Source organism: Lepidothrix coronata, unplaced genomic scaffold, assembly GCF_001604755.1.
Source record: "Lepidothrix coronata isolate B3197 unplaced genomic scaffold, Lepidothrix_coronata-1.0 Scaffold60, whole genome shotgun sequence".
NCBI lineage: Eukaryota > Metazoa > Chordata > Aves > Passeriformes > Pipridae > Lepidothrix > Lepidothrix coronata.
The window spans coordinates 3772974-3786962 of NW_016690240.1; the positions used below are offsets into that span (position 1 = coordinate 3772974).

At 38.1% G+C, this 13989-nt stretch overlaps 1 protein-coding gene across 2 annotated transcripts in view; it reads left to right on the forward strand.

Annotated features, from left to right (window-relative positions):
• The window catches only part of TUBGCP3 (tubulin gamma complex associated protein 3), a 57597-nt gene that overhangs the window by 8002 nt on the left and 35606 nt on the right, over positions 1-13989 (forward strand). For both annotated transcript variants that reach the window (XM_017817386.1, XM_017817385.1), the window contains exons 2-7: positions 1283-1390; positions 3254-3321; positions 4485-4562; positions 5194-5411; positions 9446-9618; positions 12289-12407. In XM_017817386.1, coding sequence (XP_017672875.1) covers positions 1283-1390; positions 3254-3321; positions 4485-4562; positions 5194-5411; positions 9446-9618; positions 12289-12407 — 764 coding nt within the window. The remainder of the gene's footprint in view (positions 1-1282; positions 1391-3253; positions 3322-4484; positions 4563-5193; positions 5412-9445; positions 9619-12288; positions 12408-13989) is intronic.

Sequence of the window (13989 nt, forward strand, 5' to 3'; positions counted from 1 at the left end):
ATCTTTGAAGTCTTTCAAGAAAGAAAGTGATTATTGTTTAGTTTAGCTAAGCTTGCTTTAGAGTGGTCCTATAGTTTAGAAATTATGTTTACAGACATATTAAAATAATGAAATGTTGTCTTTCCAGGAAACAAGGTTTTCACAATCATGATACATTATTGTTTGGAAAAACAGTTTCAATAACTATTTAGTTTTTTCAGGAGTTCACTCCCACCCCTTTCTGGAAACTTCAATTGACTATAACAAGCCTTGTTTAAAGAAATGTATAAGAGTTTGAAATGAATTGCAGTTCACTTCCTAAAATTATAAGTAATTAGAAATTAGAAGCTTTCCTCCTCATTTTATTACAGTTGCTTCAGTATAAGGAGTAGAAATGTATCTGACATTTTGTAAGGGCATTTGACATGTCTGTAGGGTTATTTGCTTGTTTGCTTTTTCAGGTCAATAAATGGGAGCATGACTATGCTGTGAAGACAATAATACTGAGCTGGCCCTATCTTTGTGTTACCAGAGTGTTAATCTTCCTGGAAAGAAAGATACTTGCACTTAAACTGTACTGCTAAGCAATGATACTAAAAACAGAGTTATTGCATGAGGAAGGAGCAGTGGAGGGAAGTCACTAAGTTGTGACCTCTGCATTAGTGTCCACATTATGCATTGGGATGTGATGCTGATATCTCTGAGCAGGCTTTGAACCTAAGGGTGAAACAGTGCAAATTGTTTTATAAACGAAACCAAACCTAAAAATAGGATGCAATCTGATAAAAGCGCTGTTGTGGCTATCTGAGTGAAGATCTGCAGATAGGATAATCCAGTTTTGCTGCTTGGGATGAGAGTGTGCCTGGTGAACACATCTGTATTCCTCCTGTGTGTTAACTGAATTGTGTGCCTCTGTGTCAAGTCCCACAGCGTTTCTGTCTGTGGGGATGGACAGAGCCAGCTCAAGTATGCAAATGCTCTCTAAAAAACTGGGTAGGCCTAAGTGTCTCTTCCATCAGCATGGAATAGGAAAGGCTTTTTCACAAATTTCAGTGCAGTTGTTTTGTGGAGTGTATATACTTAGTTGTGTTTGAAGTATAGCATTGATACTATGGTAAACTGGGTTTTACTGCCACCTGGTTAGAAGTGTGTCTAAGAATTATGGTATAACATTATCACATCTGAGTGAGGTACATTTATGCTGGATTCAGACATAGCAATGTAATCTCGTGTCTTAATTTCTTTGTTTTACTAAAATTTTAGTGTTCTGCTTAACAGAAAGAGTTTTCATTTTTTCTTTCAGCTGATGCAGCCCAGCAGTTTCAGTATGCAGTGAGAGTTATTGGAAGCAATTTTGCTCCCACCGTTGAGCGTGATGAATTTCTTGTAGCGGAGAAAATCAAGAAAGAACGTAAGTGCATCTTTGTTCCTTTCTTAGAAATAGGAGGTTCTTCATGAAGTTATTTGATCAGTTTATTTCTCTGAAAATGTGACAGCTCTGCCTCACAGATAGTCATCTAATCTGTTATCAATGCTTACCTCCTGAAAATGTCATGATGCAAATTCCAGTAATACTCTAGTGAATATTCCTGGGTGGCTATTTGTATTTACAGCTTAGATTTTTCTGAATGCTCAGCTTAGACTTTCCTTGCCATTTACTTTGTATCTCAGCCACTATGAAAATAAAAACCAATTAATATTGCGCTCCTTTCACTTTAATAGTACTCAGAAATTATGAATTAATAGGGTTTTTTAGAAGATATTTTTGAGATGTGCACTTTAGAAATATTACATGTTGGCACAATTAACTTCATGAACACCTGTGTGAAACTTGCTGAATGAGTATCCTGGGACTTGATGGAATTGGTTGTGACTTACCTGATATTTCTTGACTTCAGTTTCTCTATAAGTTTTCAGCAACCACCTTCTCAAAACCAAAATAATAGACTATGATTTCATAAGTTATGTTGTGGTTCCATTCCTTTGGGCTCTGTGCTGCTCCAAGTCAAGTGTGTCACACTGTGTGAATCCAAAGGGGTTGTGATGCATTCTTCTTGAAAAGACAAATACTGCTTTCAGCAGATTGTCTGCTATACAGTAGCATGTCCAGAAACAATTACTTGAAGTCTGCTAGTTAAATTAAACTTTCGTATTTGGGCTTTGAGTATTCAGTGAGGGAGATTGAATTGAATTAGGGTAACTGACGTCAGTGGTTGTAACTGTTTTAAGGTCCACTTGTAGTGTTTGCTAACGCAGGGCTTCTGTGACTTGCTGATAGGCAATTAAGACCATCAGAATTCCTCTAGCTACAACTCTGAAACACTGGAATCTGCAATATACACTTTCTGCATGATGAGTTTCTACATGCTTAGGTTAGTTCTAGACAGCACAGCACATATTCTTTGGGCCTGTTGCCAGGAGTTTTGAAGAGGGCTATCTCCCTCATCTTCCTTCTCCCCAGCTTCAGCTTGTAGGCTGATGGAAGTGGTCATGTAACAAGAGATTAGATATATCCATCTAACTTTACATTTATCTTGGAAATACCATACAGGAAATTACTTAGCTGGCAAAGTGTACGTAGCAGTGGCTTTTGATGCTAATTAACATATCTAACATTTAACAGCTATTTTTCTTATCGCTAAAGTTTCTTCAGATGTTTTTATCTCCTTGTTTTTCTTAACATGGCTCTTCTGATGTAAAGTAGCTTTTCTGAAGAAATGTTAGTTTGAAGATGTTTTTCCCCTGAGAAAATACTTGTGTTATGTAACTGGCATTGATTGAGACTATTATTTTTTGTAATATATGAGTTGCATGACCTTGGAATTCTGCTTGACTTGGAGTGAGTAGCATTACTAATATTTTTCCTGCTTTTATTGCCTAAAATAGACACAATTACACTTAGTTTTGTGAGCAATTACACATAGTTTTTATAGCATTCTTTAACACATATATGCTTTCGGTTATGTCCCTTAAGTCCCTAAACCTACTATATGGCAGAGTAGACTTTAAAATGGCACTTATTTAGAAGGCATATATTTTGATTGCTCTAAGAAAAACAGGTACTTACATTGAATTGCTTCTGATGCAAGAATTTCCAGGACTGGAATGCAGATAACATGAAAACAGGCAAAATGTTTGAGAAATAGAATGAAGCTGTTCATCATCACTAAGCTTTCTGGGGTAGACTTTCTAATTTACCACAAATATATGATATTAGAAATAAGTATTATACTTCTTTCAAATTTTAAATCTATATTTTTTTTTCTTTTAATAGTTGTGCGACAAAGAAGGGAAGCAGATGCTGCTTTATTTTCAGAACTCTACAGAAAACTTGGTTCACAGGTAGTGTAAGAAATGTGTAAAGAGTAAAAAACTGAGAGCACACATCTGTCTGATGTTAGAGTTGTTTTGGAGAGTGCTCAGGTCATGAACAATATTTTTTTCTGACAGGTTAGTTGAATACTGGAGCAGCTTGCCCAGGAAAGTTGTGGTGTCTCTATCTTTGGAGACAGTCAAAAACTGAGTGGACAGTTGCAGGCAACCTGCTGTAGACAATCCTGCTTTGAGCAGAGGGATTGGACTAGACAATCTTCAGTGATGCCTTCCAACCCTAATTATTTTGTACTTTTTGTGAAAAAGTTTACAAGTTCTTTTTTTTTTCTATTTAATTGTAAATCGGAAGAGAATAAAGGATGCATTTTTAGTACTTGAGTCCAGTTGTATGAAAGGGCACTTCATATGAGGAAAGGAACTCTGTAAAAATAGAAGTATTCATTTGATATGTAAAACTGATGAATTTTCTCATAGTTTATTTTACAGAAATCCCTTGCAGTATACTGATTTTAATAATTAGGGTTCTCATGCTTCTGAATTTTTAAGTGCTCCAAGTCTGTAACATTGAAAGTTAAGGGTTTGTTGACTTTGATTGTTCCAACACCAGTGTTAATCAAAGAATACTGTATGTTGATATTCTGACAAAAGATGTTGGTGTAGAGAAAACCTGAGTTTAACAGGATAATACTATGATGCCATTTAAAGTAATAAAAATTGAAACGCTTGCTTTTGAAGCCTCTTTGTAAAGGAGAGTGAATGGGAAAATGGAGAAAAGACAGTTCCTTGCTTAAAATTTTACCATGAGTATTCCTTCTTCACATTGAGGTTACATTAACATCCACACCTGAGATGTTTTAAATGGTGAGAGTATGTGGGAATGCTGGTAAAAGTTCAGCTCTGTATAAACCTCATTCTTAGTAGCTATAAATTTTAAATTGAGTTTACTTGCTGATCTCAGAGCAGGTGAGAGTTCATGATTTGAACACAGTGGAAAAAATTCATAAAATTAGCAATACAGAGGCTGCACTGCATGTTCTCAGTTTATTCAAAATGTGTTAGTCTTATTTATCAGGAAAATTTATTTATATGTACATATATGAGGCTTCATAATTAAAAAAATCTATTACTATCAAGAGCTAAACTCATTTCTGTTTGTCTTCATCTTTTTAAAGGGCGTTTTGAAAAACAAGTGGTCAATACTCTACCTCCTGCTTAGCCTTAGTGAAGATCCACGTAAACAGTCTAACAAGGTAGACCTTTGTTACTTCTGAGAAACAGTAAATGTTTGGGACTTATTTTAGATGTCATAAAGAATCATTATCCAGACTTAACCAACACATCAGGTTGTGTTTGTGGGAGTTGTGTGTGAGGCTGAAAAGAAGAACACACTTGACTTAAGTGTCTGCAATATTTGGTGCAATTTTCTTACACTAAGTACATGTAAAAGTTGAAGCTGTCCAACATTTGTAGTTGAAGTTGTGGCTGCATTAGATGGGTGGTTTTTATGTTTGCTTTTGGTTGGTGGTGTAATGTCTGCTCATGTGCTAATGAGTTTTAAATGGAGTAGGGAAAGCCAAATTTCTCCTTTGGTTGCAGCTCTGCTTGCACCAAAGTGCTTTTTACAGCTATTGCTAATGACACTTTGCAGGCAAAAGGAAGCTATGTTGCTAAAAGTACTTTAGCTCACCACAAGGGACTTTTTTGTCATTATAATTGCATCAGCAAACTTTTCTTTGCATAAATGTGATCTTCAGATGTTTCTTGTGTTCTAGATATTGCACTTCTGTTAACTAAAGATGTGACTTAAAGCAACTCCCGCATCTCTTTTTTTTTTTTTAATTTTTCTTTTTTATTATTCCTCCCTTTTCAAATCCTTTTCAGGTGTCAAGTTATGCCACGCTTTTTGCTCAAGCATTGCCACGGGATGCTCACTCAACCCCTTATTACTATGCCAGGCCTCAGACCCTTCCACTGAATTACCAAGACCGCAGTGCTCAGTCTGTCCAGAGTTCCTGCAGCATGGGGAGCAGTGGGATCAGCAGCATCAGCCTGTATGCCCTAAATGGGCCAACACCAACTCCACAATCACTCGTTCCAGGGTAAATTTTACCTTACAGATAGGTTTGGAGAAGAATTAAAATGATCTGCTGCTTTTTTTTTTGCCTTTTTTTTTTTCTTTCTCCCACCCTCCCCATTTTTATGCCATTGGAAATTCCACTGTAGGTGCAGAGAAACTGAGTTCCTTAGCTGAACAGTTTTGAATATCAGGTGCTGGCATATGACCATATGAAGCCATAAATGGTTGCCCAAATGTATCCATTGGGATACATCTTCTTGTCTCTTAATTTTCCTTCCCACCCCCAAGATTTGTGAAACAAACACAAATTCACAACAGAGCATTTTCAGAAAGGACCAAAGCTTTTTTCTGGGTTGAAGATACATGTCAAATACAGTTTTTTAGTAGAGTGTTATTGAATTCATAGTGTGGAAATAATAACTAGTGCTGACAGAACTGGATTTTATTGTTATTAATAGGCTCTAGAATACAAATACTTATTTGACTTTGTCAGTACTAGGTTTATATTGTGTATCTTGAATACATGGATAGAGGATGCCTTTAAACTAGGAGCAACAGGGAGGATTGAGCCCCACAGCTGAGTGAGGAAGTGACCGACCAGGTTAGTAAGCAAAAGATGCAGAGTGATGTGGGCAAGAGATACCTTGAAACCAACAGAGCAGGGCAGAAGGGAGTCCATCCAACTGTGTGCACAGAAATGAGGAACGTGGAGAGGAAGCCTTATATGGAAAATTTTCATACTTTTTCTGGAACATCAGCACAACTTTGCTGGAGTGCTTACACACTAACACATGCAGTGTGGGGAACAGAGGAGGACTTGAGGTGTGTGCAGTACTAGGGCTGTGATCTCACTGGAATCACAAAAACATGGTGGGGTAGTTCGTATGACTGGAGTGTTGCAGAGGTAGTGCCCAGGAAAAAGAACAACAGATAACTGGCAAAATTTGTAAATCTGTGAATCACAGGAAGTTAAACATAAGGCAAAAAGCTTTTGCAGTAAGGTGGGGTGTGTGTTTGAGGGCAGTGGGGGTATTGTGAAGTACTGAAATGGGTTGCCCAGAGAGGTTGTGTAGTCTCCATGCTTAAAAATATTACAAATATGTCTTGGACAATGCACCAGGTAACCTTCTGTAGTTGATCCTGCTTTGAGCAGGAGACTTGGAGGAGGTGATCTCCTTTCCAACCTCAACTGTTGTATAATCCTGATACAATATAGAAAGCTATGTCAATGATGTTATTTCACATATCTGCTTGCTTAAAAATATCAACAGAATTTACCCTGTTTCTTGCATATCTTTGGTCTGACCTGTTCAGACTGTTCCATTTTACAGCAATTTCACTGCACTCTTTGGTCTTGTAATCTGTGAGTTGAACAACCCAGATTAGATCTTTCTGTCGGCTTCATTCCTCCTGAACTTCTCTTTATACCTGTCTTCCTTTTTTCTAGAATACATTCTTCTGAACAGTCTAAATTCAGTGTTGTATTCTATTTGACATGTTAACAAATGCTAAGAACAACAGAGCTCTGTCTTTGACAGTAAGACCAATTATCCTCTGGGCAACCGGCCTCCTGAGCTGGTAGACAGGAAGCAGAATGGACCCCCTGTAATCCAGGAGGAAGCAGTTAATGATCTGCTGAGCCACTTAAACGCTCACAAGTCTATGGGACCCATCCTAGGGTGATGACAGAACTGGCGGAAGAGCTTGCTAAGCTGCCCATCATCATTTATTGTTGGTCCTGGCTAATTGGGGAGATCCTAGGCGACTGGAGGTTGGCCAATGTGACTCCCATCCAGAAGAAGGGCCAGAAGGAGGATTTGGGGAACTACAGGCCTGTCAGCCTGACCTCGATGCCCAGCAAGGTTGTGGGGCAGATCATCTTGAGTGTGATCACATGGCAGATGCAGGACAACCAAGGGATCAGATCCAGCCAGCATGGGTTTAGGAAGGGCAAGTCCTGCCTGAGCAACCTGTTCTCCCTTTATGACCAGGTGACCCACCTAGTGGATGGGGGGAAGGCTGTGGATTTACTCTATCTGGACTTGAGCAAAGCCTTTGACACTGTCTCCCATAGCATACTCTTGAAAAAGCTGGCAGCCCACAGCTTGGACAGGGGCACTCTGCTGGGTTAGGAACTGGCTGGATGACCTGGCCCAGAGAGTGGTGGTGAATGGTGCTGCATCCAGGTGTCCTCCAGGGATCAGTGTTGGTCCCAGTCCTGTATAATCATTGATCATCTGGATTAGGAGATGGAATCTACCATTGGCAAACTCATGGACAACACCAGGTTGGGTGGGAGTGTCGATCTCCTGGATTGGTAGGAAGGCTCTGCAAAGAGACCTGGATGGGCTGGATCAACAGGCTGAGACCAATGGTATGAGATTCAAGAAGGCCAAGTGCTGGGTCCTGCAGTTTGGCCAAAAGGACCCCCCTGCAGTGCTGCAGGCTCGGGGAAGAGTATTTGGAAAGTGGCCAAGTGGAAAAGGACCTGGAGATGCTGTTTGCCGGTGGTGGAACATGAGCCAGCAGTGTGCCCAGGTAGCCAAGAAGGCCAGTGGTACCCTGGCCTGTATCAGTTGTATCAGGAACAGTGTAGCCAGCAAGACTAGGGAAGTGATTCTTCCCCTGTACTCAGCACTCGTGAGGCCACATCTTGAGTTCTGCGTCCAGTTCTGGGACCCTAAATTTCGAGAAGGACATTGAGGTGCTGGAGTGTGTCCAGAGAAGGGCAATGAAGATGGTGAAGGGTCTGGAGCACAAGTCTTATGAAGAATGGCTGAGGGAGCTGGGGTTGTTTAGCCTGGAGAAGAGGGGGCTCAGGGGGGACCTTATCACTCTACAACTACCTAAAAGGAGATTATAGCCAGGTGGGGGTCAAACTCTTTTCACAGGCAACTAGTGACAGGATGAGAGGACGTAGTCTTATGCTGTGCTAGGGGAGGCTTAGGTTGGTCATTAGGAAGAACATCTTCACATAAAGGGTGATAAGATAAGGGCTGCCTGGGGAGGTGGTGGAGTCACCGTCCCTGGAGATGTTGAAGACTGGACATGGCACTTAGTGCCGGGGTCTAGTTGATATTGTGATTATTAAGTTATAGGTTGGACTTGATCTTAGAGGTCTTTTCCAACCTCATTGATTCTGTGATTCTGAGTTGCTCTGTCTTGCAGTCTGTGTTCTTGTTGACCATCCCATGAGTTAATGATGTGATTGAGAGAGGAAACACATTCCTCAACTTTTTTTTACATGGACACTTATTTTGCAATCCTATTCCATCTCTTCATGCAACTGCTTTCACAGCCTTGTGGAATTAGTATTTTGAGTTTTTTGAAAAGATAGGTATATTTCAAAATGTTTGCATTCAGTTGGGGGAAGGGGAGGAATGATCAGCAGCAAAAATCCCTTGCAAATATTTTGCAACTTTATTTTTCATCATGATGCAGAATTAGTCAGAAAGCTAGCTTATAGTCTTAACATTTTTTTCATGATTAAGATTTTCTTTGTGAGAAAAATCGACAAGTTTGAAAGGAAGGAAAATCAGCTTGTCTAGATGCTTCCTTCTTGATCACATCTTCAGGCACTTGATACAAACTATCTGAAAGAGTAGAGTAGCAGGAATGTCAACTTTGTCCTCTTTCTCTGTTTTCCTTTAGTTCTTTGACATGTAACTACGGTTTCAGGTAATAACAAACTTAAATATTTATGATTTTTATTATGACTGTTGTTTATTATTCTTATAGTACCTTCATTTTTAATCCATTTCGGTATAACTACATTTTTCATCAAAGTCAGTTTTTGATATGATCATATTTGTCAAATTTGTATCTCCCCCCCTTTTTTTTTTTTTAAGTGTAGACTTATAGGAATCAATAGATTTCTTATATGTTCTGTACTCTTTTTTTAAGGTCCCTTTATTAAAAAAGAAAAAAAACAAAGAAAACATCCACAAAAAGCAAACTCAAACTTGGGCCATTTTTCAAAATTTGTACTACTCCATACCATGTAATGGGTATGGAATCAAGGTTTTTAAAAATGGTTCTTCCTTTTATCCTTTTTAGACAATCCTATCAAGCTCCAGGTGTTGGAGAATGCCTCCGTCAGCAGTTGGGATCACGTCTCGCATGGACTTTAACTGCAAGCCAGCCTTCTTTACAAAGCACTACCTCAAAAGGCTTTTCAAATGCTGTGTCTCGTGGTGTGCCAAGGTCGAGGCGAGAAGGGGATACAAGTGGTGAGCGAAGATGTATTTGCTGAAGATAATTTTTTTAAATTATTTTGGAATTGTTTTATAGCATGTTGATTTTTTTTTTTTGAGGAGTGTTTTTCTAGAATGTGTTTAATAGAAGGATAGAAGGAAATATGCAAGACTAGTATATTTGGCCACAATCTCTCTGGCTGATGGTTTATTGCTTTTTGCAGTGGTTGGCTTGATAATGTGTTCTGGTCCTCTGACTTGATTCCAGTGTTTGTCAGTCAAGTGATTGTGACTTGTGAGCAGTGATCACTCCTGTGATGATCAGAAGATGCTACTGCTTTTAGAGTCAGAGAGCTCAATGAATATAATTTGTTGAAATAGATTCATCCATTTGCGATTATGTGTCTTTTAAAACTTGGAAATGTGCACTGGAATATAGAGATCTTAAAGCTGTTTCTTCTTTAAATTAGCACAGTTTACAGTGGTTGTATTTAGAGCAAGTGACAAAAAATATTTTTCAATAAAATAAGAAATAGATAAATATAGAATCATACAATCACAGAATGGTTTGAGTTGGACTGGACTTTAAAGATCATCTCGTTCCAGCCCCCCTGCCATAGGCAGGGACACCTTCCAATAGACCAGGTTGCTCAGAGCCCCATCCAACCTAGCCTTGAACACTTCCAGGGATGGGGCATCCACAGCTTCTCTGGGCAACATGTTCCAGTGCCTCTTCACCCTCACTGTAAAGACTTTCTTCCTAAATTCCTAATATTGCTAATTTGTTTCCTTGATTAAGTGACTGTAAACTTGAAGCTAGTGCCTAGAGGATCTATTCTGAATTTACACAAGCATAACTAAGGAGAAATTGGTTAACAGGTGATCTCTGTGACAATTCTAACTTTCAACCCACTCTACTTTTACTGTAAAAGTGAGAGACTTTTCTGAGTAAGAGAGCTAATGGCAGATGTCATCTTACAGTGCTGTTACTCTCTGGCAAGGAAAGATAAGAGATGCAGTTTTTTGTTTGTGCGGTTTTTTTCTTTTTTTTAAATAACTCTTAAACAAATAAATGGTGCATATTTAGAAGCTGAAATATAGCCTGTCTGCCAGACATCTTTGAGTAGCAGTGTACAAAGCAGCAGCTTATAGAACAGACAGAGTTGTACTGGTGTATCAGAGGGCAGCATTTGGTGTTATATGTATAAAGTAAATACATTTATATATACCCGATAGATTTAATATAGAGAAAAATATATAAAATGTAGTACTGCCTCTTAATTTGTTATACTGATTGGTGTGGAAGGTAATACTTCTCCTGTTGAGTCAGCCAGCAGCTGTGACGTTTTGGTTCTTATGTGGAATGGGTGTAAGGACTGACAATTGTCTTAAATGAATCAATTGCTGATGTAGAAATAGAAGTAGGACTGCATTCAGAATATAGAAGGCTAATGCCAAAAAGATAAATTTATATGAATATAAAATTCTTGTATAATTATTTTTTTTCTGTCTTCTAAAGTTGCTTGCTTTTATTTGGAGTCTTCTTCTTATTACACTTACACAGAGAGTATAATCAGGCATATTGTCTGGCTGATGTTAATACCCATTGTATTATTTACTAAGGAAAGAACCATGCACTTGCATCTTTCACCATTTCATTAAGAGTTCCTAAAAAGGGCAAGCTACTTTTATGCGCATCTTAATATTATGAGGAGAGACTAAGTTTTAAACAGCACCTTGAGGTGAAGGCTACTTTTGCCAAATAGGAATAGACTTTATTTTTTGTTGGTTTTTTTTTTCTGGAAAGGGGATTTTTGGGGAGGCAAGCTGATGAGAGTAAGAGTGCTGTCAAAATTGAGAGAAGCATGTTGTAGCATCTCAATTTCTGAATAGTTGTTAAAATTGTTTCATTCTTGTTATCTTAAATGAAGTTACAAAAGCAAATGGTGCTGTTTTGCCCAGAAAAGGCTGGGGTAGTTTCAATGGCCTGCACAGCAGCTTTTTTGTTTGTTTTTTTTTTTCCTTTAAATTAATAAATATCCTAAATCTCAATCATAGTCTAACCTCTAACTAGAGATAATAACCAGAAGCAAGCTGTATGCTGTAGTAACAAATGCTTTACTAAATCAAATGTATATCTTCAGAAACAGTATTTACACTTCACTGTTTGCCAGCTCCATAGCTGTTATGCAGCTGGCAGTCTGGTTTTGATCACCAAGCAGTGGCATATATGATTGAAAGCCAGTATTAAAGAAGCAGCTTTTTCTTCTGGATTAGCTGTTGTTTTCCGAGGTGAATATAAAGAGATTATTCTGTAAGTCTACTTAACAGCTTCAGCTGTTTGTTCGAAAAAAGATAAAGTTATTACAATGCTTGCCTCAGAAATTGCACTGGTGGTTGCATCAGAAATGATAAAAGGTTTAAGGACTGACTGATGTGTTGATTAAAATATAACATGCCCTGTGTCATGTAAGTTACTGCTCTGGGAACATCACAGGTACCATTAGAGGCAGGCAAAGGGAATCTGACTTTCTGTCTGATTGTTAAGAGTACCTAAAACATTTCTTTACAGATTATAAACACAGGCTTTATAATTCCTTTTTATTTTGGTTATGCTTCTAAATAGCTTTCTGAAGTTGTAATCAAAATGAATTATCTCAACAAATCTAAATACTGTTTTGGTTTTGTTTTTGTTTTTCTTTCTAGGCTCTGTTGAAATAACTGAAGCAAATCTTGTAAGAGACGTTCTATATGTCTTCCAGGGAATAGATGGCAAAAACATCAAAATGTGCAATTCTGAAAATTGCTATAAAGTAGAGGGAAAGGTACTGTATGGTGACTTGTATTTTATATGTGAGCTGCGGTGTATGTAGGGAAAAAACAGCCATGAAAAACATGTAAAAAAGTTAAAATATTATTACAAATCTTTATTCCCTCCCCCGGTTTTTTTGTTTGTTTCTTTCTTTGTTTTTTTTAATACAAAAAAGTAGTTTCAATAGAAGTAGTTTAAAATTGTTTAGGTAGATTTAGATTGCAGAAAGAAACTGTAACATTTCACAAGACAGGACTAGACTCCCAACTCTTAATCCAGTAGAAAGACTCCTATGTTATGTTTTAATTTGAGGATTTTTGTAATCATTTACACCCTCTCCAGCGTGTAAAATATAAAGCAGATACAGACATTTGACCATGTTCTTATTGGATTAAATTTAACAGCCTGAGATGTGGAATGGATGCAAGTCGTTTGATGTCATGGTCTTGAGTACAATGTAGAAGTGATCATCTAGGTGGGTTCATGCAGATTACACAAGAAGGGACTGGTGATCGAACAGAAGAAAGTGCTGATATGAATTTGAATGGAGGTGTCAAATAGGGGACAAAAGAACAGCAGAAATGCCTGAGAGAGAGCAGATCTTCCTTTAAGGTGGTGAGATGTTAAGCATAGCTGCAAAAACACCTGAAGGGTGAGATTGGCTCAACCAGAGCAAAGAACAAAAGTATGGCACTAATTTCCTTAGCAGCTTCTCATTCGGTGTTTAGACAGGACTGCCTCAGAGTCCCGTTTCTGCTTGCTAATTGGCTTTCATGTTCAAAGGGAAAGACAATGCTGCTGATTTTTACTTGTATAAGAACTTTCTACTATATTACATAGTCCTAAAATGGGGGGGAAATGACTTTTGGGCCATTTCATGTGCCAAGAGCACAGTTGACAGGTCTGAATGTTGGTGATAATGGAGCTAATTTCTTTTATTCCCCAATAATAGCAAAAAGTTACTTTCTAATTACATTTACAGCTGCTTAGTGGAGGGTAAATGAAAAACTTCTTGTTAAATCAGTTAAATCTTGTTTATAAACAGATTCTTAATGAACAGATCTTTTTTACTCGTAGAAGCTGCAAAGTTTGTAATTCCTCAACACCTGTGCCGAGTTAATTATGTTCCATATATAATTTAGATTATATATGGCAAAGAAAAGGTAGCATAATAGATTTTTCTAGAGGAGTGTTGAAAAGAAATAATCAATGACTGCATAATTGGCACTGTAGGTTTCATTGGTGTTCTGTTAGCTTTCATAACAAATAGGCTAGTTTGAGGGAGAAAGCTGTTTTAGTTTGAATTCATAATTCTGTTAATACAGGGAGTTAATTACTGACCACAAACCACCTGAATAATGCTTTTGCCTGAGAACTTTGTCTTCAGTTATTTTTGTGAAGTCAGTTGTTTTCCATCCTTCCTCGTTGGCACTTTTACTGAGCTACTGGACCCAGTGAAGATGAAATTATTTGACTGGCTAGAGCTGAACCTGGAACTTTTTCTGACAAACAAGGAGGACTCCAGTTGTACTGACTGCATGTCAGGCAAAATAGTAGTCAAAGCATGTAGTTCTCACTCAGCCTTACAAAGAAAA